Source organism: Lycorma delicatula, chromosome 6, assembly GCF_047948215.1.
Source record: "Lycorma delicatula isolate Av1 chromosome 6, ASM4794821v1, whole genome shotgun sequence".
Lineage (NCBI taxonomy): Eukaryota > Metazoa > Arthropoda > Insecta > Hemiptera > Fulgoridae > Lycorma > Lycorma delicatula.
Genome location: NC_134460.1, coordinates 71,556,896 through 71,581,916, shown reverse-complemented (window position 1 = coordinate 71,581,916; position 25,021 = coordinate 71,556,896). Strand labels below are relative to the sequence as shown.

At 29.1% G+C, this 25,021-nt stretch overlaps 1 protein-coding gene across 1 annotated transcript in view; it reads left to right on the top strand.

Annotated features, from left to right (window-relative positions):
- Window positions 1-25,021, top strand: part of LOC142327133 (serine-enriched protein) — a 181,975-nt gene that overhangs the window by 135,363 nt on the left and 21,591 nt on the right. The window contains exon 2 of the mRNA XM_075370031.1: window positions 24,116-24,272. Within this exon, the coding sequence (XP_075226146.1) occupies window positions 24,116-24,272 (157 nt within the window). The remainder of the gene's footprint in view (window positions 1-24,115; window positions 24,273-25,021) is intronic.

The window sequence follows — 25,021 nt, the reverse complement described above, 5'->3', positions numbered from 1 at the left end:
TAGCCGGGAAACTAATTGTATAAATGTTAATTTTCTATATAAAAATATATATTATTTTTAAAAAGAACAAAGCCTTCTTTATTGATCTAAAAACTTTCTTTTTTTTCCTGTTTAGCCTCCGGTAATTACCGTTCAGATAATACTTCAGAGGATGATATGTATGAGTGTAAATGAAGTGTAAGTCTTGTACAGTTTCAGTTCGGTCATTCCTGAGATGTGTGATTAATTGAAACCCAACCACCAAAGAACACCGGTATCCACGATCTAATATTCAAATCCGTATAAAAATAACTGACTTTACTAGGACTTGAACGCTGGAACTCTCGACTTCCATATCAGCTGATTTTGGATGACGCGTTCACCACTAGGTCAACCCGGTGGGTTAAATTGATCTAAACACTAAAATTACTTTATTATTCACTAAAGAATAGTAATTTCTCATCCAGAAGTCTCGGGTTCGTATCCTGGCCAGGCGTGTCATTTTCATACGCTACAAAATTTGATTTCCTCATTCCTACGGACAACCCTCAAGCTTATGTGTGGAATTAATTCATCAAGCAAAAAAGAAAAAGAAAATTAAATTACGTCTTATTTAAATTTCGTTTCGATAAGAAGACAGATAGATAGATGACAAATAGAGTTTAAGTTACCGACTAACAAAACCAAATAGTTGTGGGTTTTTTTTTTATTTTGTTTATTAATTAGTCATTAATTTTATATCTTATAAGATGTCGAAATTTGGAGAGTTATCTAATTATTAACTGTCCTTACAGTACGCCAATCAGTTTTATTCCCACTCACCAGCTTCCAAGCATCATCATCTTTTATGGCCTACCCCTTTCTCTCTTTCCTTTAATTTAAATCGATCTTGTCATTGTAGTTAAGAAATTGTTTTAATAATGATTTACAAGTTAATATGTTTGTGTTTCTCTTAGTTTTTCTAATTTCTTCTCAGAAATCTCATTATTTGAGCTTCTAAGTGACTGTTACTTTTTTTGCTCTTTTTTCAGTCTATATTTTACAAGAGTAACTCTTGATTTTTAAAATATTTTAAATTAGAATATAGGTAGATTAAAATAAAGTATTTTGATTAAACTTTCTGAACAGTCTTATATTTAGAAATTTGTTCGATGTGGCTTTTTCTAAGCCCTTATGTTTTACTTTTTCTGACAACTTTCCATTGTATTTGAATTAATCTAATTGTTCCTTTTTTCTCTTTGTCTACTGTCTCATTTACATTGTAATTACAACATTTCCGGTCACTGCACTTCAGGAAATCAATGGAAGACATAATTTTGGTTGAAAAAACTTTTAAAGTGGTAAGGGCATGGTAAGACGGGGCATGTAAGAATCGAAGGCACATTTGATTATAGAATTGATTCCTTATGGACAACGAAGTTGAAGAAGACCACCAAAATCATAGCAAAGTGGAGTTTGCGAAGCAATGAGCAGGCGAAAACCCTACATTATATACAAAGGATTTCTCAATGATTGAGAAAGTTTCAGGTTTTTTTTTTATGGTAAAACAAAGATACATCTTTAATATCCTTAGTACTTTATTAACGATGAAAATTAAGATCTTAAACCGATATTCTACCCGATTCTAAATCCTGTTATATAGAATTCTTGATTCGTCTTGTCCGTTACTCTAAGCAGATACCACTGCGATCTTTACATCTGTTATCCGATTCTAAAAATTGGCACTGACGCTGATATATTCTATTTTCTGGAATATTTTTAAGAAAAAAGAATCTAGGACAGTTTCAGTACAGTTTTAAGAAATAATTTTTCGCCTGACATATTCAGATATTTAATCATTTCTAGAGCAATTTCATCACAATATTTCCTTACAATTTTCTTTAATTTAGCTGTTTAAACGTTTCCTTCAAATCTTACAACTTCCGCTACATTTATCTTTTTGTCTCAGTTTTGTTGTTTTTTTACCCATTAAAACAAATATTCAAATCCTGGTAGAAATCTGAATATTTATAGTCAGGTTAAACCAATTTGACTTGATTTTATAGCTTTAACAATTCATATATTAAATAATTTTGTTTTAACTTAGTCAAATTTAATTTTATTATTTATTCTTTTAAAGTAAATCTGGGTTGTTTGTATAATATCTTCTTCAAATATCACCTCTAACCGGATGCAGGCCATCGTAGTAACAATTCTAACTTTTAAGAGAGTTTAAATAAATCTAATGAACAATATTTTAATTCTTTTGTATGGTTTAATTTTGTTAAATAATTGAATTAACACGTAAAATACAAGGTTAAAATTTCGTAGTTTTAATGAAAACCAAAAGTGTAGTAAAGTTTTTTTTAACACAAGTTAATTTGGTTTCTAAATACTACTTTAAGAAAAGAATGAACTAATAATATGTATTCTATGTACTTTATTTTGTTGTTAAAGAAAAACATTTCGTTTAAAATGTAAACGAAGAACAAAGAGGTGTGGGTTTTAGAAAGGATAGGGGGCGTTAAATAATCTTGTAGAGTGGACTTGCTAAATACAGCTCTTGTTTAATGAAGAAGCAGACTCCGTATCCTGTTACTATGGTTACTGAACTTGATGTTTGTTTACATTCGAAATCTTCTTTGTCCACTAAGTATTTTAAATAAAGGAAATAATATTCACCGATTTTCCCATTTGAACGGATCTTCTTATAAGATTATATCTTCCAAATGTGTTGCCGTTTTACGAGAGTGTAAATACATTAAGCGGTTGAGTAGTTCACTCTTTCTTCCATTTTTGTTCTTTTTTTTCTCTTATAACCGTTCCATCTCAGTTTTTTTAATACTTATAAAATCTTTATTCCCATTTTCCAAATCCTTTTTACATGAATGTAAAAGTATTATTTTCTTAATGTTTTATAATCGGTAAGTTTTTACAATTTCTTTTTTTTTATTGAATTCTGTCTTAGGAAGATATTATTCTTTGCAAGACAATGAAATTTATCATTTAATTGAATACCATGAAAGTAAAAAAATCTTATTTTATCTTTTTTTTTTGGCTATCAAGGTAAATAATTCAGGCTAGATTGTTTGTTTAACCTCCACTCATAGTTTAAAAAACGTAGAGCTAAATGGGTAAAATCTTTTTCAAGTTCTATAGAATTCTTCAATAACAGTTATTATAACACGAATTTTACAACAAAAAAAAACGAACCCATTAAAAGATAAATTAATCATTTTTTATTACCGTTATACAAATAAATTTAGTTTTATTGAAAAAAAAAACATTAATTTTTATCACGTAAGTTTTTAAAATCAGCTTTAAATACTGTCATCACTTACTGGGTTGATCTAGTGGTAAATTGTTCAATGTAAATCAGCTGATTTCGAAGTCGAGAGTTCTAAGGTACATATCCCAGTAAAGGAAGTTACTTTATACGGATTTGAATACTAGATTGTGGATATCGGTGTTGTTTGGAGGTTGGGTTTCAATTAACCACACATGTCAGTAATGGTCGACCTGAGACTGTAGAAGACTACACTTTATTTACACATTCACATTTACATTTATTCACACATTCATCCTCTGAAGTAATACCTTACGGTGGTCCCGGGGGGTAAACAGAAAAAAACAGTTAGAATCATTGGATTAAATAAACAAAAAATATTATATTTAAATAAAATGATAAATATTTTTATCATTAAAATTAAGTTGTGTGTGTGTGTGAGTAAGTCGTGCATCAAAAAAAGCTTATTTGTTACATATAACAATTTTTTTACAATTAAACATCTTAGAAGCTCTGATATACAAACCATAATGTTATGCAATTTATTTTCTACTAAAACATTAACATGTGTGAGAATACTAGGTTTAAAACTAAGCTGAGATAACGTTTTATTACCCCAATCTATAGTTTGTAAACAAAAATGTATTATCCCGATTTGTGTGGTTTAACGTTAAATATATTATATTTCTCAGTTTATTTTCTTCAATTTTTAAATGCAAATAGTATGAATATCAGAATGGTATCATTACGTTATATCATTATAAATCTAAGCATGATGAAAACAGAAAAAGAAATTACTTTCGGCACGCCGCAAGGCGGAGGTAGATTTCACCAGTGCTAAGTAGGGAATATAAAATATTTCCACCTCAAAGTTAATAAAACTACAAGTTTACTCAATACGACAATGTTTGCATGTGAAAAAAAATTTCATATGTTTAGCATATGACAAACCTTTCTTACAATTCCAGCAATATTTTGGTCATCCCTTGCCGTAAGGTTAGTCATATCAAAAATTGTTTCAGACATGTTTTAGGTAATGTTTAGAGGACTAACGACCACTTTAAAAGATTCGATACTGCGCTATAAAGAGAGATATGATTTTTTTTTGTTTTCGAAACCCTATTTTTGCCCATTAACGAACTCAACGAGATCTTGGGTGGTTATATTTTATGTATCAATTTGAAAGTGACTGGCGCAAAATTACGGCAGTTATCATGTTCATAAGAAAGTAAAATATATTCATAAACTTTTAACTGACGGTGTTTTAGGGGTCTGGGAGATGTGAAACGCGAAGATATGATGTCGAAATTTTCTCGAAGTCGAATCATGGTACCCATTACAATAGGTAGCTTTCTTATGAAATCTACCTAAATAAAAACTTGAAATCGTCTATGTGCAGATTATAATTCTATTCAAAAAGTAAAAATTGTTTATTTTTCCTATCGTTATATGGAATAAACTTATAACAGGCCCACTAGAGGAACTTCTCCGAAATTTTGAAATAATAAAAGAATCATGAAAATTGATCCATTTGGAAAAGGTTAGGCTTAAAAAACAACAGTTCGAATTGAGAACCTCCTCCTTTTACCTTTCGTTTAGCGCTACAGCTGTAGAAGAAAAACTATTGTAATCGTCCAAATTTTGGCATATGCGGTTTTCACCGGATCTTGACGTTTTGATAACTAAGGAACCCAAAAACTACATGGAATTTTCCGAATGTTTGTATGTGTGTTCGGTTTTGCCGAACCGATTTTGATCAAACTTGGTCAGATTTCTTCTATACATGTGGTATTGATGCCATTAAATTTTCAACTTAAATTGTCAAGGGGGTGAGGCTGTAGAACAAGGTCACCCTCAGTATCTCGAAATTTCGCCTAATTAAGGTCTTATTTTTCGTAGGCACATTTATTAACAATTAAAAAATAATATTATTTGCAAAAAACAATTTGCAAAATCGCATCCCCACACCATAAAATGCTCTGAAATAATGGGTATAGCTATACTGCGTCACAGTACCTCCTCTCACCACAAGGAGCGCTATTGTAGCACTGACGTGCTAGATTGTGTATTATGCGTGTACAAGCCGCGTGACGGGAAAGTCCTATAACTATATTGTCAGCTTTTTTAAAGTCTATTAAAAAATAAAAAATAAAAATCAATAAATTCAAATTTATTCATTATTTAAGTAGATTATTTTTAAATAAATAAAAATGGATTATTTGTATGAAGTCAATTTTGTAGATTTAAAACAATTTATTTAAATGAATTTGGTAAAATTTGTATTATAAAGTATCAATGATCAGTAATAAAAGGAAAGGATAAAAAATTGTGGTTTTCAGAATGTCTTTAATGTTATTTTAAGAACCTTCTTCTTGGGTCGATATATACTTAAATAGAGCTGGTAACAGTTTATAGATTTACAAAATGTCGCTGTTTTCGATTTCCTTAGTATAATTGAATGATCTTAAATACCGGATTTTCTCAATCACTTTAAAAAATGTGAACTTTGGAATGTAATAAACGTTTTATTCGTCGCAATTCCAGTTTTTTTAAAGGAAAATAATAAATTAAAATGGAACTCGCAATATTTTAACAACTTCCTTTTTATAATAATATTATAAGTAATACACTTTTATTCGTTAACTTAACCCCTCTTTTTCTTTATCTATTTATGATTATTTTTATATATAATTACTGCAAATATAATCACAATGAATATATAACCATTAATTTTTTTACAGCAGACCGAACCAAATTGACTAAAGGAACCTTTATGAGCTTATATCATTGCTTTTGATTGCAAACATCTTCACTGACACTAGTACTGCTGTACTCTGAACATCATAGTTTCAAATGATCTTATCGCCAGCAGTTTTATATTTTTGCCTGACAGACAAGTTCTTCAAAAAGTTTATTAGATTTTAATTTTTACTTCCTTGTACTTACTTTCCTTGTAAAGGAAGTATTGTGATCTCGAAAAATTTCGGTTTTCAGATTTCAAAGGAAATATCCATTTTGATCATCCCTGAATCCATTTTGACTTGTTTCGGCGTGACATCTGTACATACGTATGTGTTTCCCATAACTCAAAAACGATTAGACATAGGATGTTGAAATTTTCGATTTAGGATTGTTGTAACATCTAGTTGTGGACCTCCCCTTTTGATTGCAATAGACTAAACCAAAAATTGTCCAAAAAAGACCAAACAATTTGTATTTTGGACTTTTTCTTAACTGCAGTAATAAGCCCTCATTGAGAGCTTTTCAACGATATATGATAAGTGGTACTTATTTTCATTGGTTCAGAGTTATAGCCAAATAAAATTTTAATTAATGAAATATTTTGATCTTACAAGGGGAAGGCACATCGGTTCGAATTTGACTTCATTTCCTTCTTTATTTTTAATTTTTTTTTTTTTTAATTTAAATATATTGGTTTATTAATAATTATTTACCCGTGACTGGAAAAAACGTTTTACAATAAATAATTATTCAATAACAACAATTAAAAAAAATGGAAAAAAATCAGAAATTATTAGAGAAATAAAATTTTATGTACTGTTAAAAATGTGTATATGTAATTTAATAGGCATCATTACATATGTGTATATGTAATAGATTTGGTGAAACATTAATTTTATTTAATTAACCTGGAATTTCAGTTTAATTTTAACTACATTAACATTAACTGCAGACTGACTGAAAATAGACCCTCACAAGAACAACATATACACTGAGACATACATACCCGATCTTTAATAAATTGCAAAAAAATCTTATCTTTTGGTTCATTATTCCTCTGATATTGTCGGACAATATTCTCCCTAGTCAGAATTGATCATCATTTCGTTTATTTGTTTTTTGTTGCCAATCATTTATTCTCTCTTTGGTTGATATAATTCTTCTGATCCTAATTTGTGTACACGTTTCTAGTTTTCAAATTATCTCTCTCATTATATTCATCATCCCTTCTTAATCTTTTTATTCTTTCCTTGGTCTTAATGTTTTCTTCTTCTTTATATTTATAATATTCTCTTAATCTTCTTATTCTTTCTTTGGTTTTAACTTTTTATTCCTCTTTATATTCATCTTGGGGCTTTTCTGAGCTATGTTTCTTCATGTTATCTTTATTTTTCCTGTATGATTATTCACCAAATAATCCAATAATAAAAACTGAATATTTTACACCTTAAGATCGATATTAACTTTTGTAACCAGTATACAGGAGTTCACTAAATGGAATAGTCTAATTATTATTAACTTTTATTTATATGATACACCAGAAATCTAAAACTTTTGCTAATCAGCAACTCACGAATATATGAATAATACCGATCTAATAATATGAGTAATTTTATTTTGAACTTTTTCTTAACTGCAGTAATAAGCCCTCATTGAGAGTTTTTCAACAATGTATCATAAGTGGTACTTATTTTCATTGATTTGAGAGTTATAGCCAAATAAAATTTTAATTAATGAAATATTTGGTTCTTAGGGGAAGGCTCATCAGTTCAAATTAGACTTCATCTACTTTTTTAACTTTTTTTTTAATTTAAATATATTGATTTATTAATAATTATTAACATCTCATTGTAAAAAAACATTTACAATGAATAATTATTCAATAACAAAAAAAAGCATATGAAAAAATTACAGAAGTTTTTATTGAAATAAAAATTTATGTACTTTTCATTTTAAAAATGTGTAAATGTAATTTAATAGGCGTACAAGGAAGTCATGTGTTGACCACATCAGATTTTTTCAAGTTAATGTTAGATACAGTTGTTAATCAAATGGACAGTATTACTATGATTCATAATTGTAGTTTTTTCTAACCTGTAATCATAGATTAAGATGAAATATGCCACAGTGTAACATTTTTAGGCATCTTAGATGATTAATTTCTATGGGATGATTAAACTGATTTTATTTGTGACTAGAACAGGTCCTTATTGTCTCTTATTTGAAGCGTCTTAATCGATTAACATTATTGTTAAGTGTATATTAAAAATACCTACTATCACTTCTTTTTCTTCTTCATTTATGGATTAGGCACAATGCCTGTTCCAGTTTCTTTCCATCTCTTTTTTGGTTTGCCCAAACTTCTTCTTCCAACAGCTCTACAATTAAGGGTCTGCAGTTATACTATCTTCCGCCATCCTCTCCACATGTTCCTTCCACCTTTCTCTATACCGCAAAACTTTCTCAACTGTCGTTTCCCCTCTAACCAAATCGTCTCTTATCAGGCAACTTCTAAATTTGTCTCTTAGAATCACACCTTCCACTGATCATTAGAACCTCATTTCAGCAGCTTCAGTTCTTAAACTCTCCTTCCTCAGAACCCACATTTCATTACTGTATAAAAGAACCGGCATTACCATCATGTCATACAATTCTTCAGGCTTTCCATGTTCTGTTAATTAAGCCACACACTAATAAAACTTACTTAATCATACTTTGATTCCTCCTTATCTTTTTTGTAACTACCATCTCAGCCCGAGAAGATAAATTAAGTCACAAGTCACCTGTTCCAAAACTCTGTCCTGGAAAACAATTTTGCATCTTATAATCGTATGGAGTTCTTATCACTAAAAGCCATCAATTTAGTTTTGGTAACAGATATTTTATAGTTATACTCCTCACCCAGCTTCAATTTTACTCAATTTATGCACTGTTCTTTGTAATTCATCCTCTATTTCTTGGATAATATAACCTGATCATCTGCATACATCAATATGTTTAGAAAAACTCCATTACTTAAATCTGTGCCAGGAGCTACCTCTTGCTTCCACTGCCTTATGACATCATCCAAATAAATATTAAACAGAGTTGATGAGAGGTTACATTCTTGTATAAATCATTGGTTTACCATTACCTTCTTTCTAATTCCCTCTCCAGATTTTATTGCTAGTGTAGTATCTTTATACATACAGCATGTTACATCAATAAGGTGTTGGGCGAAGCTTCTTCTCCTCATTATCTGCCACAATTTTGATGAGAAATTTTGTCAAAAGCCTTATCTAAATCTATAAAAGCCAGATGAGTTTCTTTGTTAAATTCAACTCTAAACTCTTTTCTCAATAATTTGTTTCAAAGTAAATATATCATTCACCATTGTCTTCCTCCTGAATTCCTGCTGCTCATGACTCAGCAAGCTACCCACGATTGGTGCCAGTCTACCATTTATCATCTTGGCGTAAACTTTGTAGGCTGCATTCAAGAGACTGATACCCCTATAATTTTTGCGTTCACTCCTATCACCCTTCTTATAAACTTCACTAACAATTCTGCCCATTCCTTTGGCATATAAACACCAAGTCAACACTCATTAAGCAGATGTAGGAATCTCAAGTTAAACGTCAAAAAAAGTAAAAAGTCAAACGTTACCTCCACATTTCAATAACTCTACATTTATACCATCAGTGCCATAGCTTTCCTGTTTTTCAGAGATCTTAATGAAATTTCTAGTTCTTCTTAATTTTTAGAGTCTATATTTCACTATGTTCCAGCCTGAGCTATATATTATTTTTCCTTTTCCTTTGCATCAATCCACAAAGATGCAAAATAAGACACCACCTTTCCTCACTAATAACATTCATACTTGCTCTGTCACTCTCTTCTTCATTCATACTTCTCATAATCCTGTGTGCTAGTGACTGTCTTCCATAAACCTCATTTTCTACAGTAGTGACAAATTTATCTCACAATTCTACCCGCACTTACATATCATAGCCTTAGTCATGTTCCGTTTTATTTTATAGAACTCCTGCGCTTGCTGTGTTTTTTGCTGGAGATATTTATGATAAGCAGGTTTCTTCTCAGCAGCAGCCTGCTTTATGTCTTCATTCCAGAATTTTAACTGATTCTTTCTTCAGCTCACTATACGCCAAGTACCCAGAGCTTCTAAGGCAGCTTGCTTCATACATCATTTATACCCTGCCATACCATATCTACTGAATCACTTGTTGGCAGAACTGTGAGATACTCATTGAGTCGGGTCTGGTATAAGGTTGTTATACTTTCCTCTTCCCAATAATTACACTTTAAACACATTAATGTCTTTCATCCTACTAACTTCTTCCATTCAGCAACAATGCTAATCTTTGCTACCAGTAGAAAGTGATCTGACTGAACATCACAACCTCTATAAACTCTTGTATCTTTCACTCATGTCAATCTTTAACTTTTAGAAGTTCATCTGATATTTTGTATGAACACAATAGTGAAATTTTTTGAAAGCTGTTGAGATTATTGCGAGTTTTGATGCTGTAATGCAAGAATATCTTCAGAAAAGTGAAAAATCTAAAAATTCTAATAAACAAATGCCTCACTATTTAGGAAAAATAATTCAAAATGAAATAATTAATATGATCGATACAAAAATTAAAAATACAATTTTTATTGTTAATCCATAAAGCTAATTTCATAATTTTTCGTAATTTTAGATGAAGTCAGTCTTGTCGATCAAATAAATTATTATATGTTTTGTTTATTCATTTGCTTATTATATACTTTGTTTAGAAGATGAGAAAGTGGAAGTCAGAGAACATTTTTTGGGTATCTCTCCAATAAATAAACTACTGGAGAAGGCTTATGTGATCTCATTTTGGAAGAATTATCTAGATTAAAATTAAATATTTTATCAGAGGACAAGGATACGATAATGCTGTTAATATGAAAGGAAAACATGTTCGTTTATAAAGAAAAAATGTTAAACAAATCCTGGAGCATTTTATTCCTTGTTTAGCATGTAGCTTAAATTTAATCATAGAGCCAATATCTCTAATTAAATGGTACAATTTTTTGATTTAGTACAAGAAATATATTTATTATTTTTCACAAGTCCAAAAAAAAGGTGATCAATATTGAAAAAATATGTATAAAATACAAATTAAAAACCTTTAAGTGATACTAAATGGTCCAGCAGAGGTAAAACAATAAACTGTTACAATATAATTTAAACAAAATATGTGAGTCATTAAATGAAATTTCCAATGATATGTCAAAAGAGTTTAATTTATTATTGTAACAAATACTATTGTAATTTGATACAATCTTTTATTCGAAATTAATGTTGTGTGTAAAATTTTACAAAATCCAGATGAAAGTATTAACACGTGATTAAATTATCTAAAAATTTAACACATACTTTAGAAAAGTATCATTCCAATGAAACATTTGAAAGTTTTCTTCTTACTGCAAATAATTTAGCAGAAGAAATAGAAGTAGGAATGAACTTTGAATATGTTAGACTTAGGGGAAAAAAATTATTATGAAACAGATGACAAAATCATTATTAACTAGCAGACCCGGCAGTGCGAGGTTTGAGTACATATATAGATTAAATGACAATTGAAAGTTTTATAAAACAAACAAAATGAACATTGCAGAACTTCACAAAATTTAACCTTTCCCTTTTTCCCTTTACCCTTTCTCCTTTTCCTGTTTTTCCTTTTCCCTGTTTTCCCCTTTTTCCATTTTCCCCTTCTTCACTTTTTACTCTCTCCCCTTTCACCTTTTTCAATTTTCCCCTTTTCTGACTTTTCCCTTTCTCCCTTTTTCTCCGCATGTAAATTGGTCCAGTAGGTTTTTAGTCTATGGCAGACACACATATCAGAAACATTGAAATGGAATCGTAAAATATTTAGTATAGTGTATGTTGCTTTTACATCTTACAGATAGCGCTGTTTTTCAAATAAATAATTTTTTTCAACAATCACATCTTAGGTACGTAAATAGTAGGTATATAAAAACACATACGTATTTGAATGCAACATTGTGTCAAAATTTCAAAGCAATCAGTGAAGAACTTTCGGAGATTTAAGATTTTGAACAAACGAACATTTACATTTATATTTATATAGATTCAAAAATTGCTTTTAAAGTTATTTTTACAACTGCATTCTAGATAAAGTAAATCAACCAGATTTCAGTCATTAAACAAATACCATCAAATATTTGGTTTTGAATTAGATGCCAAAAATGCAAATGAAATGTTATTAAAATCGTACAAAGATCTTTATCTAAAATTAACAGATAAACAAAGAAAAAAATCTGATATTGATAGATGTGATTTATATCATGAAATTTCACCAGTAAGGGCACATATAAAAGAAGAAAACATTAATTTACTAGCATATGACATGCTGCAATATAATTTTAAAAATAATCTTCAGGAAACATTTCCGAATTTATTTTCAGTATTAAGAATTATTTTAACTCTGCCAGTTTCTGTAGCATCAGGTGAATGTTCATTTTCAAAACTAAAAATAATAAGAAACTACTACAATTGACAATGTTACAAGAACATTTAACAAATTTGGCAATTATATCAACTGAGAACAAATTAACAGATGATTTTTGTTATATAACAAAAATTTTATTTTCTTACTACATAAACACATTTATGACTTACTTTTTTATTCTATTAACTGGGTAGAGACAGCCAAATATTTATAACCGGTCCTGTGTCTATCTACCAACATCTTGTGTTCCCTTGAGTTTCTTTTGGTTTCTTTTACCACTACAATGTGTACCTTCCTTTCCTCCAGGATAACCAATAATTCAGGTTCTTTAGAGGCCAAACCTACATGAACATTCCACATGTCAATATTGATTACATCCGTTATACCAAATTTTTTACTCTTTTTTACATTTCCAATTATTTTTGCTTTTATAACCATTCCTATCCAAGGTTTCTTGAAACTTGCCAGTAATATAAATTTGAAACTTCTTGAAGCTCACCAGAAATGGTGGGTACCAGGGAAATAAATACCCTGGGTGGACCAAAACCGGCAAGAGGCCACAGATCTTGAAGACAGATGAAGAGTAATCCCAATGATGGAGAGCTGTACATTAACTCAAGAGGTTATATTTCCATTGATTATGTAAAAAAAAAAAACCCCATGGAATGTTACATAATATATTTTCAAATTAATTTTTCTTTAAATAGTTATTTTTTGAACAAGATATAAATGTCCAAATAAACTTAACTCATTAAGTTCAATTGTGTTTCAAGACTTATGAACCTAAATATGAGTCTAACCATATGTCAAAAAGAAGATTCCCAGTCTGTAGAATGAGCTTGTAGTTACTTCATTGTAACCCAGTACAACCTCAAATAAACAATACCTTTTTCATGCTTCAATGCATTAATAAATAATGAAAAATTTTCCTTTTGTTCCCTTCAGTATGGGAAGGGAGATCAATTTAAATTTCCATTAAAATTCAGTACTTATATAAATATACTTGAAAAAATAATTCCAACTGGTTTTTAGGGAGATGTGTGTTTATATATATATATATATATACAGTATACTGTGTCCCAGTACTGAATCAGTTGAATGTCTCTTGATCTAGATGTTGACCTAAAGGTGGATTTTTGGCATGATTACCACCAAGTACAAACCCTACTTGTATACTGGCAAAACACCGACCTGTGTTATGCCAAGGTTAAAAACAGTAAAATTTTAATGTTCATTTTTTATAAAATAAAAGTGTTAATTGACGTTATTTTCAAAGTAATTTATTCGATGGTTTTAATAAAATTGTACTATAATTATAATATGATAAGTTTCATAATAAAATTCTTGTTGCTGCTTTTGAGTCCCAGTGAGTTTAAAGTTTACAAGAGAAGAGGTGCATTCAATTAGCTTGATGAAGATGGTGGCAGTTTTAGTTTAGCTAAGGAGGGTTCTACACAAATAGGTAGAAAGGAAAGTTTTTGGATTCAATTATTTATAATGTCATGTTACTACTACAAGTGAGCAGTGGAGGGCTTACAGGAAAAGGAAGGGGAGAGTGAGCAAAAGAATGGGACCAGGTTGTAAGATGGGAATGGCCCTGCAGAGGTTTATCCGATTTCAATCTACTCCAGATTAGAAAGGACCTAAAGAAATCCTCTTGCAGTCGAAACTTTACTAAGTGAATGTGATACAATTTTGAGTGTTCTTTGTATTAAGCTAATATCATCTACATTGTTATAATTGTATTCAGAATTGCATGAATTATTTTATACATTTTTTATTTAATATTTAAATTTCTGTTCGTCATAAACATTTTATCATATAATAAGATGCATAAACTAAGATGAAATAAGTGAACTAAAACATAATGTTATATATTTGTTATTAAATATTATTAAAAGTTTAAGATTGGGATAAAATTCTGTATCTAATACATAAACTTTTGATTTCAAATTAATAGCACAGCAGATCTATGTTAAGTAAATAATATTTATTACCGCTTCGAAGAATATATTTTATCTATTTTTGTAAAATAACGTCATACTTTTTTAATTTTAAATATATCATTAGATCAATGTAAAATAGTTTGTAAACTTTAACAGAAATTGAAGTTAAAAATCATAAAACTTGAGTTTGGACTAGCTTTTGCTCTTCATTTAGTTTCTTTAACCCTGGGGGTAATGAATGTTTTGTGCTTTGTTGAATGAGTTACAAGTATTTGGATAAGGTTTAAAATCTTAGTTGTTATTGTGTTCAAAAGATGTATGTGATTAAATTGTTAGTTCATTTAAAATATTATAATATGTTTATACATTTTAAGGTGATCATGTCTAATTTTTGTTTTTGAAAAATGGTAAAGCATTTTTTTAAATTTAGGGCCATTAGGTTTTGTAACCCTGGAAAATCAAAACTGTTTTGTTTACGAGACAAAAAATTATACTTTGCTTAGCTTTCTAAAGGAGACAGATACAAATTAAGGCCTGAATTACTGATCAAACAGATAGTACCATTCTATGATATGACTTGTATTTCATTATTTAGAAACATATTGAACTCAAGGAATTTCTAAAATTCAATAGAAATAACTAAAGAGAGGACTGGCTACCACAATCCTACTTATCTAATTCTGTACTAAAAGACATCAAAAGCTAAATAAAAATAAATTGAATTTATGTTTTTGTAAACCTAATACCAAAATAAATTCATACACTAAAAAAAATGAAAATGTTAATGACTGCTCAAAACACTACACCACTTGGGGAAATTAATTTTGTACATAATATAATTTATTCATATAGCTAAATAAAATATGACTTTCTTTTTTAATTAGGTTATTTGTTCCAGTGATAAATATTTATAAAAGTTTATTATTTTGGTTTAATTAGTAAAATTAAAGTGTAAATTACTTATATTTGATAAACTTCATTTGAAATTCAAAACAGGTTAAAAGCGTTAGAAGTACCTAGCGTCTGCCAAAACTGATTATAATCTCTGAATTGATTTTGTTCCTGCATTATATTTTACATATCCCCCCCCTTTTCTATCACAGCTGCTTTATCTACAACCAATCTTGCATCAATTTATGATCATTTCTGAAATTGAATTATAAATCAAAATTTAAGCTGCTACTTGTATTAGTGTATAATTATCTGTGGGTATTTATTTATTATATTGAACGTGTAGACAAAATTGTTAAATGTTTTGATTTATAGAGATTCCTAATTGAGTATTTACAAATAATTTAAATATTTAGTTTTCAATTTTCAATTCTTCTGACAAAGACAAAATATTCAATTGCAGAAATATTGGATATTAACTTTTTAAGAGATTTTATACATGTTTAAGATCCTTCCAATCCATTTCAGCCAATTCTGAAAAATATGTATTTGCACTCCAATGCACACATAATTTGTTTATAATTTGTGTATGCACACAAAATTAACTAATAACACACATAATTTATTAGTCAAGTATATATAACTTAATATCCAACATATTCATTAAAATGGAACAATTATGATTCTGAAATAATGATTTTAAGTAAGCTTCATTATCAAAGACATAGGAATTATATTTTGATAGCAATTAACCCAATATTATTTTATTGAATTGAAATAAATCAATACAATAACATTTGTTTTACAATTTTTAGAAATTAATTATAAATATTTATTTTCAATAAATTAAAGATGGTCGGTCTATCACCCATGCTTTTCAATTCTACATTAGATAAAATTATGAAAACAGTTTGGGAAAACAACAAACAAATAAGATTGAACACTAAAAAAGGTGGGATGACAGTTAAATGCTTAGCACTTGATGATTTAATTTTATTAGCAGTATCAGAAGAAGTTGTAATTTCCCAAATTGAAGACATTAAAATTATGGCTGAACAGGTTGGTTTAAAAATTCCTTTTATCGAAAATTAAATCATGACAAACATTAAAAACTTTAATAAGAAAATAATCTATACCAAATTTGGGAATGTAAAATCAATTAAAACCTTTAAATATTAGGAAAAATAATCCTCTGTAAAGGAACAGACACAAATTCCTTTTAAAGTAAATTATCAGAATTAGAAAAACTAGCACCTTTTAACTAAAAATATTTATAACAAAACAAAGTGTATCCATCATTGCCAAAATTAAACATTACAAACAGTAATTAAACTTGTCATTCTTTTATGGGAACAATTTAGGAGAAATATAAAAAATAGAATGAGTGTGCACAGAAAAATATACATATAATAAAATCTTATTCGTGGGGGTTAGAGACCGTAAAAATGCCGCGAATATAGAACGGAACTACTACTTATTTAAGGAAGAAAAGGTTCTATATAAAATTAAAAAAGTCATGTGTACTTTACATAGGGCGATGTTGTTAATGAAATACAGAAGGAAACATTAATTATAAGCACTAGTTTAGTACAGTACATAGGTACACTACACAAAAAATATTTAACAAAGTACAGTATATTTCCTAATTTACTCGTAAGGACTTACCGAACTGCTCGATTTAAAAACTCAGTTCAGTATGTACTATTAGAAATGTATTGTTATTAGAAACGGTATTACATGTTCAAATCGTACTCGGTAATCGCCTTAAAAAGTCACGAAAATAGAACTACGTACACTAAAACTTAAATTACTGTAAAGGAAATTGACAGAACTAGCCTACAGTATTTTGGATTGTATTTCTAAAAAAATTGTAATTTTTCCTTGTCTCGCTCTTGTTTTTAAATCTGTGTGAAGTTCTGTGTAATCTTACATGGCATCTTCAATCTTGCGCTTAAAAATTAAGCTTCTATTCAAAGATGAATCAGCATCTATAAAAAAAACTGGGTAAGATCATGGGACCGTTTAATGCCTTCGGTAAGCGTTTTGACATTTAACTGTTTTCCAGGGATCGAATCTATCTTCTACCTCTTCACCTTTAGACTCTACCTGCGCCATTAAATCTTCCAGTCTTGTTCATTAAGTTCTTCTCATGTGTTTACGAGATTTTTCAATATCTGTGTCATCCACATCATCGAACCCATTTTTCCCTATGTGCGAGCTACTGCTTTCACGCTTTCGGCGATTTTTCCTGAGGTCTCGATGTCACCAGTACCTTCCAACGTATTTGTTTGAAGCTGCTTCTTCCAGCAAGACACCAGAGTTAACTGTTTCAGTACATCTAATGAAGACTTGATGCGCATAATGCAGTCAGCAATATTAAATTTCTTCCAACATGTTATAACATTCAGAATCGGAATCCATCGCGTCTAAAACAAATTTAAATGTTCTTCTCATATAATATAATTTAAACGATTTAATAATTCCCTGATACATTAAAGTCCTGATTAATACCCTGTTGCAATAAACCGGTAGTGTTTGGCGGCAGTAAAACTACTTTTATTTTGGGATAAGCTGTCTGGATTTCCTATGAATGACTGGGAGCACTGTCTAAGACTAAAAGAGTCTTAAAATCAAGGTTTTTTGATTTTAGATATTTTTCAACTTTGGGTACAAAACGTTAGTTATTGAACTAGTCCATGAAAAGTGAAACTGTAATCCACACTTTTTTATTGGATCGCTAAAAAAACTGGCAACAGCGTCTTATTTTTATTTTTCAACGCGTACGGGTTTTGGGACCTGTAAATCATTATCGCTTTATTAAATATTTACCGGCTCCATGTGCACAAAGCAAAGTTGTAGCTTTGTCTTTTGCTAGCTTGAAACTCGGTGGTGATCGTTCATTTTTTGAGATGAAGGTCCTACCGGGTGTTCATTTCCAAATCAAGCCTGTTTCATCCGCGTTAAAAAACTGCTCTGTCTTGTATTTATTATCCTCGATTATTTAAAAAAAATTTGCTGGGTAAGTTTGTGAGGTTAATTTATCTGTTGGTGCAGCTTCACCTACAATTTGTATGTTGTGTAAAGATTGGCTGACTTTAAATTCATTAAACCAGCCTTCTAAAGCTTGGAACAGGGTAATAGCATAATTTTGGCTCGGCCCTCGATTAAAATGATCGTACAGTCTCTTTGTTTTTTCACAAATAATACTTAGTGCAGCTTCCATCTTCTCAATAGCAAGATCCCTAACTATTTTAACACTTTGAGATGAAGTGGCCACTGAGATCTTAATTTGTTCAGATTTCTTAATTCACCGAATGACCGATTCATTTACTGCAAACCTTCGAGCAGCAGAAGTTACCGATTCACTTTCTTTAAGCCTAACCAGAATTTCAACTTTTTATATAACGGCATAAAGTTTTTTACCCTTTTTCTTTCACATCTATCCGTTAAAGACATTTTTACAGTAACTCAATCCCCTCACAGTATAAAAAATCATTTTAGTTAAAAAGTAAATTTTATTAAAGTTTAAAAACAAAAACTACGCAAAAATACAAAGTAGGCCTACTATTCTCATCGTACAGTAAAATAGATTAACAATCACACTCAGAAAGATCAATAATAGTGTATTGAATAAAAACACTACTTACTTATTTACAACACGCACAGTAATAACCGTTACACGACCGATGCTTCTGCTCAGCTGAATTACTTTTCAGTACGTACTGAACTGCCGTAATCTGAAACTCGACATGTGTAATGTTGGCAATTTATTTATTTCGGCGACTCATACCCTGACCGTCATTGAAAAGCGAATACGAAGGAAGAAATTTCTCTACTTTATCTTTAATTCTGTACTGCGCAGTACAGAATTAATGATAATAGTACAATGTAATAGAACTTTAATTAATGCGCAGTACAATGTAATTGTATACTATTACATTGTATATTCATTCGTACTGTGTTAAATTATTATTTTTTTAATGTGCGATAACATTTTTATTTTTTAATATCACTACATAATGTAATGTACGTGAATACGGAAAAATTTAGCCGCGAATATAGAAAAGACATCGCAAAATATTGTACCGCGAATAACGAAATACGAATACGAGAAGCGCGAATAAGAATATTTCACCGTACCTAAAAAAATCAAAATTTGTATAAACAATATACTTCCACTTACCAACAATTTTTTTTTTTTTAATGTACTATCCAAGCGCTTTCTGAGTCATTTCTCCATCATCAGGGATTATTTAAAACTATTAATTTGTATTCGTGCATATAGTGTTATGTGTATAATTATAATTAAAATTGTTATTTTTATACAAGTCAGTCATCAATAATTAAAATAAGTTAAATAAAACGTCATGTCAGTAGGATGTTTACGACTCGAACTTTAAGAAAATTAAAGATCAAAATACTTATAAATTAAGATCAAATAAAGAAATTTATCAATTAATCCTGAGATGTGTGGTTAATTGAAACCCAACCCATAATATCAGTACTAGAAACAGATTGTAGGAAAAGAGAATTAAGATTTCTTGAACATAGGATGAGGGTGAAAAAATCTAGATTGAACAAACACCACCAGGTTGGTCTAGTGGTGAACGCGTCTTCCCAAATCAGCTGATTTGGAAGTCGAGAGTTCCAGCGTTCAAGTCCTAGTAAAGCCAGCTATTTTTACACGGACTTGAATACTAGATCGTGGATATCGGTGTTCTTTGGTGGTTGGGTTTCAATTAACCACACATCTCAGGTATGGTTGAACTGAGAATGTACAAGACTACACTTCATTCACACTCATTCATATCCTCATTCATCCTCTGAAGTATTATCTAAACGGTAGTTACCGGAGGCTAAACAGGAAAAAGAAAAAGAAAAAAGATTGAACAAACAAATTCTGATAAAATCTAGAATTATAAAAACCATCAAGGTTATATCAAACAAATGAAAACAGAAATACAAAAATTCAATCTTACTCAGGAGAGTTTCTAAAACAAGATGAATTTAGAAAGTTTTTATATAATTTGAATAAACCTATGGAATAGAAAAAGCCCATTGTAGGAAATGGACTGAAGCGAATTAAAAGATCAAATCAGAACAGACGAAGAAATTCCAGGAAGAAAGAAAAAAAGACTAAAAGTATTTGTGTGATCCTTTGATGATCTATTATCATAAAAAAAATTAAAGTTATTGTTATAAATACTTTCCTTGAACATGTTTTTTTCATTTAAAATAATTATAATTCATCTCTAAAATGCCCAGTATATACTCTGTATCATTTTGTATGCTGTTTTACCTTTCTTTTCGTTGTATGTCTGCAAAAAATGAATTACAGTTTTTTTATTTTTTTGATAACTTGTAAGGAGCATTGACTGACTGCTAGCACCTGATACTGCATTAACAATAAGATAACAATATAAAAGTCTAACAATCATACAACTCAACCTCTGCAAATATTATTTTATTTACTGTTTACAATAGAATTACCCTACACTTTATGAATGAGTAGAACACTGTCACTTTCATGACTCTTTACCAATAACTCATTGAACAGCTTCTTGTATTCAACCACTACCCACATTGAATGCTTGTGATGTACTCGTCATTTGTTGTTACCACATGCTTAATGATATTGATGTCACCAGAACCGCATCAAAATCGGGCTTGCAAAACTACTCTGTTATTGCTTGTTATCATGACTACACTGAACACAGCCTCATCTCTGTTGGTCCTGAGCAATATTTATATCCCCTGACTTGCAGAACCAGTATCCGCCTCATCCCTTTAATTGTTGAAGCGTAATAATTTTCATCATAATAATTTTCACCCTTACACTTTTATATAAATTCTTTTTCCAGTCCAGTAACTCTTCTGGCCAAATAAAGCTTGTAAGGGTGACATTATTTGTATTACAAAGAACAGATTGTTAAACGGACCTGTTAGTCTGAGAAAAGAAACCCTTTTAGTTCCTTCTGGATTTTTCTTTTCATTATTATTTTCTCTTTCTTTCTTCTTAATTGGAAGAAAATCCATTACCCTGATCCGTTATATTGGTCCTGTTACAATATGAATATATACTAGGTTCATGTATCATATGCTTATGGATCTTTTCAGATCTGCAGTACCATTGAAGTTGGAAGATGCAGTCGAATTTTGTGAATATTTAAGACTTATGATTATATGAAGATTAAATATTTCATTTTCATATAATTCTGATAAAAAAACTGTGCAACTTTTATAAAGTTCTTCTGACTATTTTCATACATTCTTTAAAAGGCAACTTTTTTTTATAAATAAAAGTTTAAACCAAATTTCATCATTCTGTCTACAGATTAAATATATTTGAATTTTTTAACCACTAGATTACAATTTACCACATTGTGAATGAAAAAGTTTTCCTTTAGTTGATCTGAAGCTAGTAGAGTGAAAAAGTTTATCAGATGGTACAAGTTTGTTTCTATAAACATTACGCTTTTATGCACACTCAAAGTCTGTAAACATAAAATAACATTTAAATACTAAAAATATTGTTTAATCTTGTTCACTTTTTAAAGTAAATTGGAATGTGGAAGTTTCATAGATTGTAACAGTTTTATTTACTATTTATACCCCATTCCTTTTCACTCTCATCTTGCCCTACATTTCATTCAGTGCAGACACCTCATCAACTTATAATCAGATTTATGGCAAATAAAATCTACTGTTTTACTGAATGAATATATTTTACGTAGAGTAGGTTGTGAAATAAAAAGACAAATATTTTCTCTATTTTAAATCTGTTTTCATCTATAATAGAACTATACATCTCTACAGATTATTTATGAGAAAAACTACAACTAATGGATAATGAGGTTGTAAATTTTTATAATTAATTTGTTAATGAATTTTTACTGCTTCCTGTTAGAAATACGAGTATGTTGTATGTTAGAAATTTTTTAACAATGTTAGAAATACTGATCTTCTGCTTATTGTACTTTTTTAATTAGTAAAATAAAATTCAATTATTCACATTGTTTATAAAAAAAATTAATTAATTAAATTTAAAAAATCCATCATATTACTATAAAATATTTAGTTTTTGAATGGCTGTGAAAACCATTACTCAAACTCATTGCAAAATTTTAAAATAATTGCTTTTGGTTGTGATATATTTTGTTCTGATTTTTCAATTGAAACAGTAATCATTTTACTTCATCAGTATATTGTTAAATTTAATAAATTTGTTGTTATTTGATATTAAAATGACAGCAGGAAATTAAATCCTGTTTGCTAATTTTAAAATCACCAGCTTTTCTGTATGGAAGATTTACAAAGATTTAACATTTTTAATATTTAGCAATCTATTCAGTATGATTATTTCAAGTTACTTCAGATAAATCATAATCTAGTACCTACAAATTAACTTTTGTAGCATACACTAATGTTGAAATTTAATTTTGCTATTATAAATCATATCGTTTATCAATAAAAATCAAAACAATAAATATTTGATTAATTAATGAGAATAAATGGAAATGTTAGTACTTTCATTAAAAAATCAAAATAATCAGATTTAGTTTTCAACTAATTATGTAGAATTTGTCAAGGTAATCATTTATTTGTTTGTGTCCCTATAATTCTCAAATAACTGCACTAATTTTATGAAATAAAAATCAAACAGTTTATTTTAATTGAATAAATTAAGTAGATGACAGTTATACTCAAAAATAAAAAAATAAAAAAAAAAAATATATATATATATATATATATATGTGTGTGTGTATATATTTAAATTTTAGCCATATAAACCACTTAGCCATAATAAGTGAAATAAGACATATCTTACCTTAATTTTTTATGGAATACTTTCATGAGATCCCACATCCTCAGTCATGATTGAAATAATTCTGTTATTGCATAATAAAACATTTTTATTTTTATAATAAAGTTTTACCTCAATATTCTTTACGATGTGGTTTATTTAATAATATAATTTAACAGTACAGAGGAATAATATAAATCTTTAAAAGGTTAATTTCAGTAAAGTAATATACAGAATGTTTCTAAAATTGTGGGCTGGCTATACTTTTTCGAATTCTACTTGTAAAACTAAACAACAAATATTAGGAAAAAGGGCAATATATCCTTCATTCTCCCTCTGTCTGCCATTTTTTTATTTTTATATAAAAATTGACATTTCAAGTTCAGATAGAGGAATCACATTAATATTTGTCTTTATAATAAAGTTTTAAAATTAACTAAAAATCAGGATTTAAATACCTTTGCTAATTAGAAATTGGCGGCCATGTTTATTTTTCAATCCGTTATAGCTACATAAATATAAGTTTTATGAAAATGTATGTTATGTATATATATATATATATATATACATGTTAATTATTTATTTATATAATATTAAATATATATATTTATATTTATGTTAAATATTATATATTTATAACAAAAACAAAACATTCTAAATCAATTATGATCAACTTTTTGCTGCAATGTTTGTACTAAGGAATTTCTAGTCAAATAAATATATGAAAAGTCTTTATTTCAGCTATCGGTGAGTTTCTACATAATATCAACATATAGACATCGTGTTTTCAGTTTCATATTATGAAAAAAAAATTTATTTTCCAAAATGCTATTTAGTTAACTAAAATTATTAATCAGTTTCTATATTTGTTAAACACCATACAAAAATTAGCAAATAACTTCATCATCAGTGCATGAAAACACTGAAAGACGTACATTCTAAAATTATCGTGCTAATTTTAATTTTCAGTTTCATTTTTTTATAGATGCAAGAGCTTTCAAACAGCCAAACGAGGAGAAGTATGCCGTATACCAGGCTGTTCTGTAGCACCTGCAGCACCTGGCACTCCTACACCTGTACGCCTTCCACATTTCCAGGGTGACACTTTTCGTCAATTCATTCTTTATGTCTATACTGGCAAGGTAATTTAATGACTTGTTTTATTGTATTTTATTTATTTATATAGCAGTTACAGTTACCCAACTTTTTTTTTTGATGAAGAAGAATTTTTATAGCATGTAAGGAAAGTTAAACCTAATTAGAATTCTGCCAGAAAAAAGTAGAAAGACTGCCACTACCACATGGGTGGGGCAGAATTGTACTCAGCTAACCTTTAGTTCTCACAGTGGTAGAACAACTATGAAAATCTGATTTAAATTTATTTTTTACTATTAGTCATTTAATTTACCTTTACAATGGAGAATTTTCCCTCTTTACAATTATTATAATAATAGTTAATCAAGAAATGTATTTTTTTCTATAAAATATACCACAAATTAAACTTTATAACTGAATAAAATCTTAATGACCAAATCAACTTCTTTTACCATATCATTATAAAAAGTAATCAACATAACACTGTCTTTAGAATATACAGAAAACAGTAATGACAGACACAACGGCACAAATACTACAACACCTCAAACAACCCAACCTGACATAAAGTACCAGCTTTTAGAAGTATAATCAATTTTATACTCAACATATTCATGCCATCTGATACCAGGATAAGAATAGAAGTATCCATTGAGGATAATCATAAGAGTAAATTAAAGATATTATGAGTGCATTTTGAAAACATTTAAGTTTTTTAAAGATTGGTTCAGTTTGCCATTTAAAGAGTTTATGGATTTAATAAACAAGAAATGTTTTTCATCTGTATTATTCATAT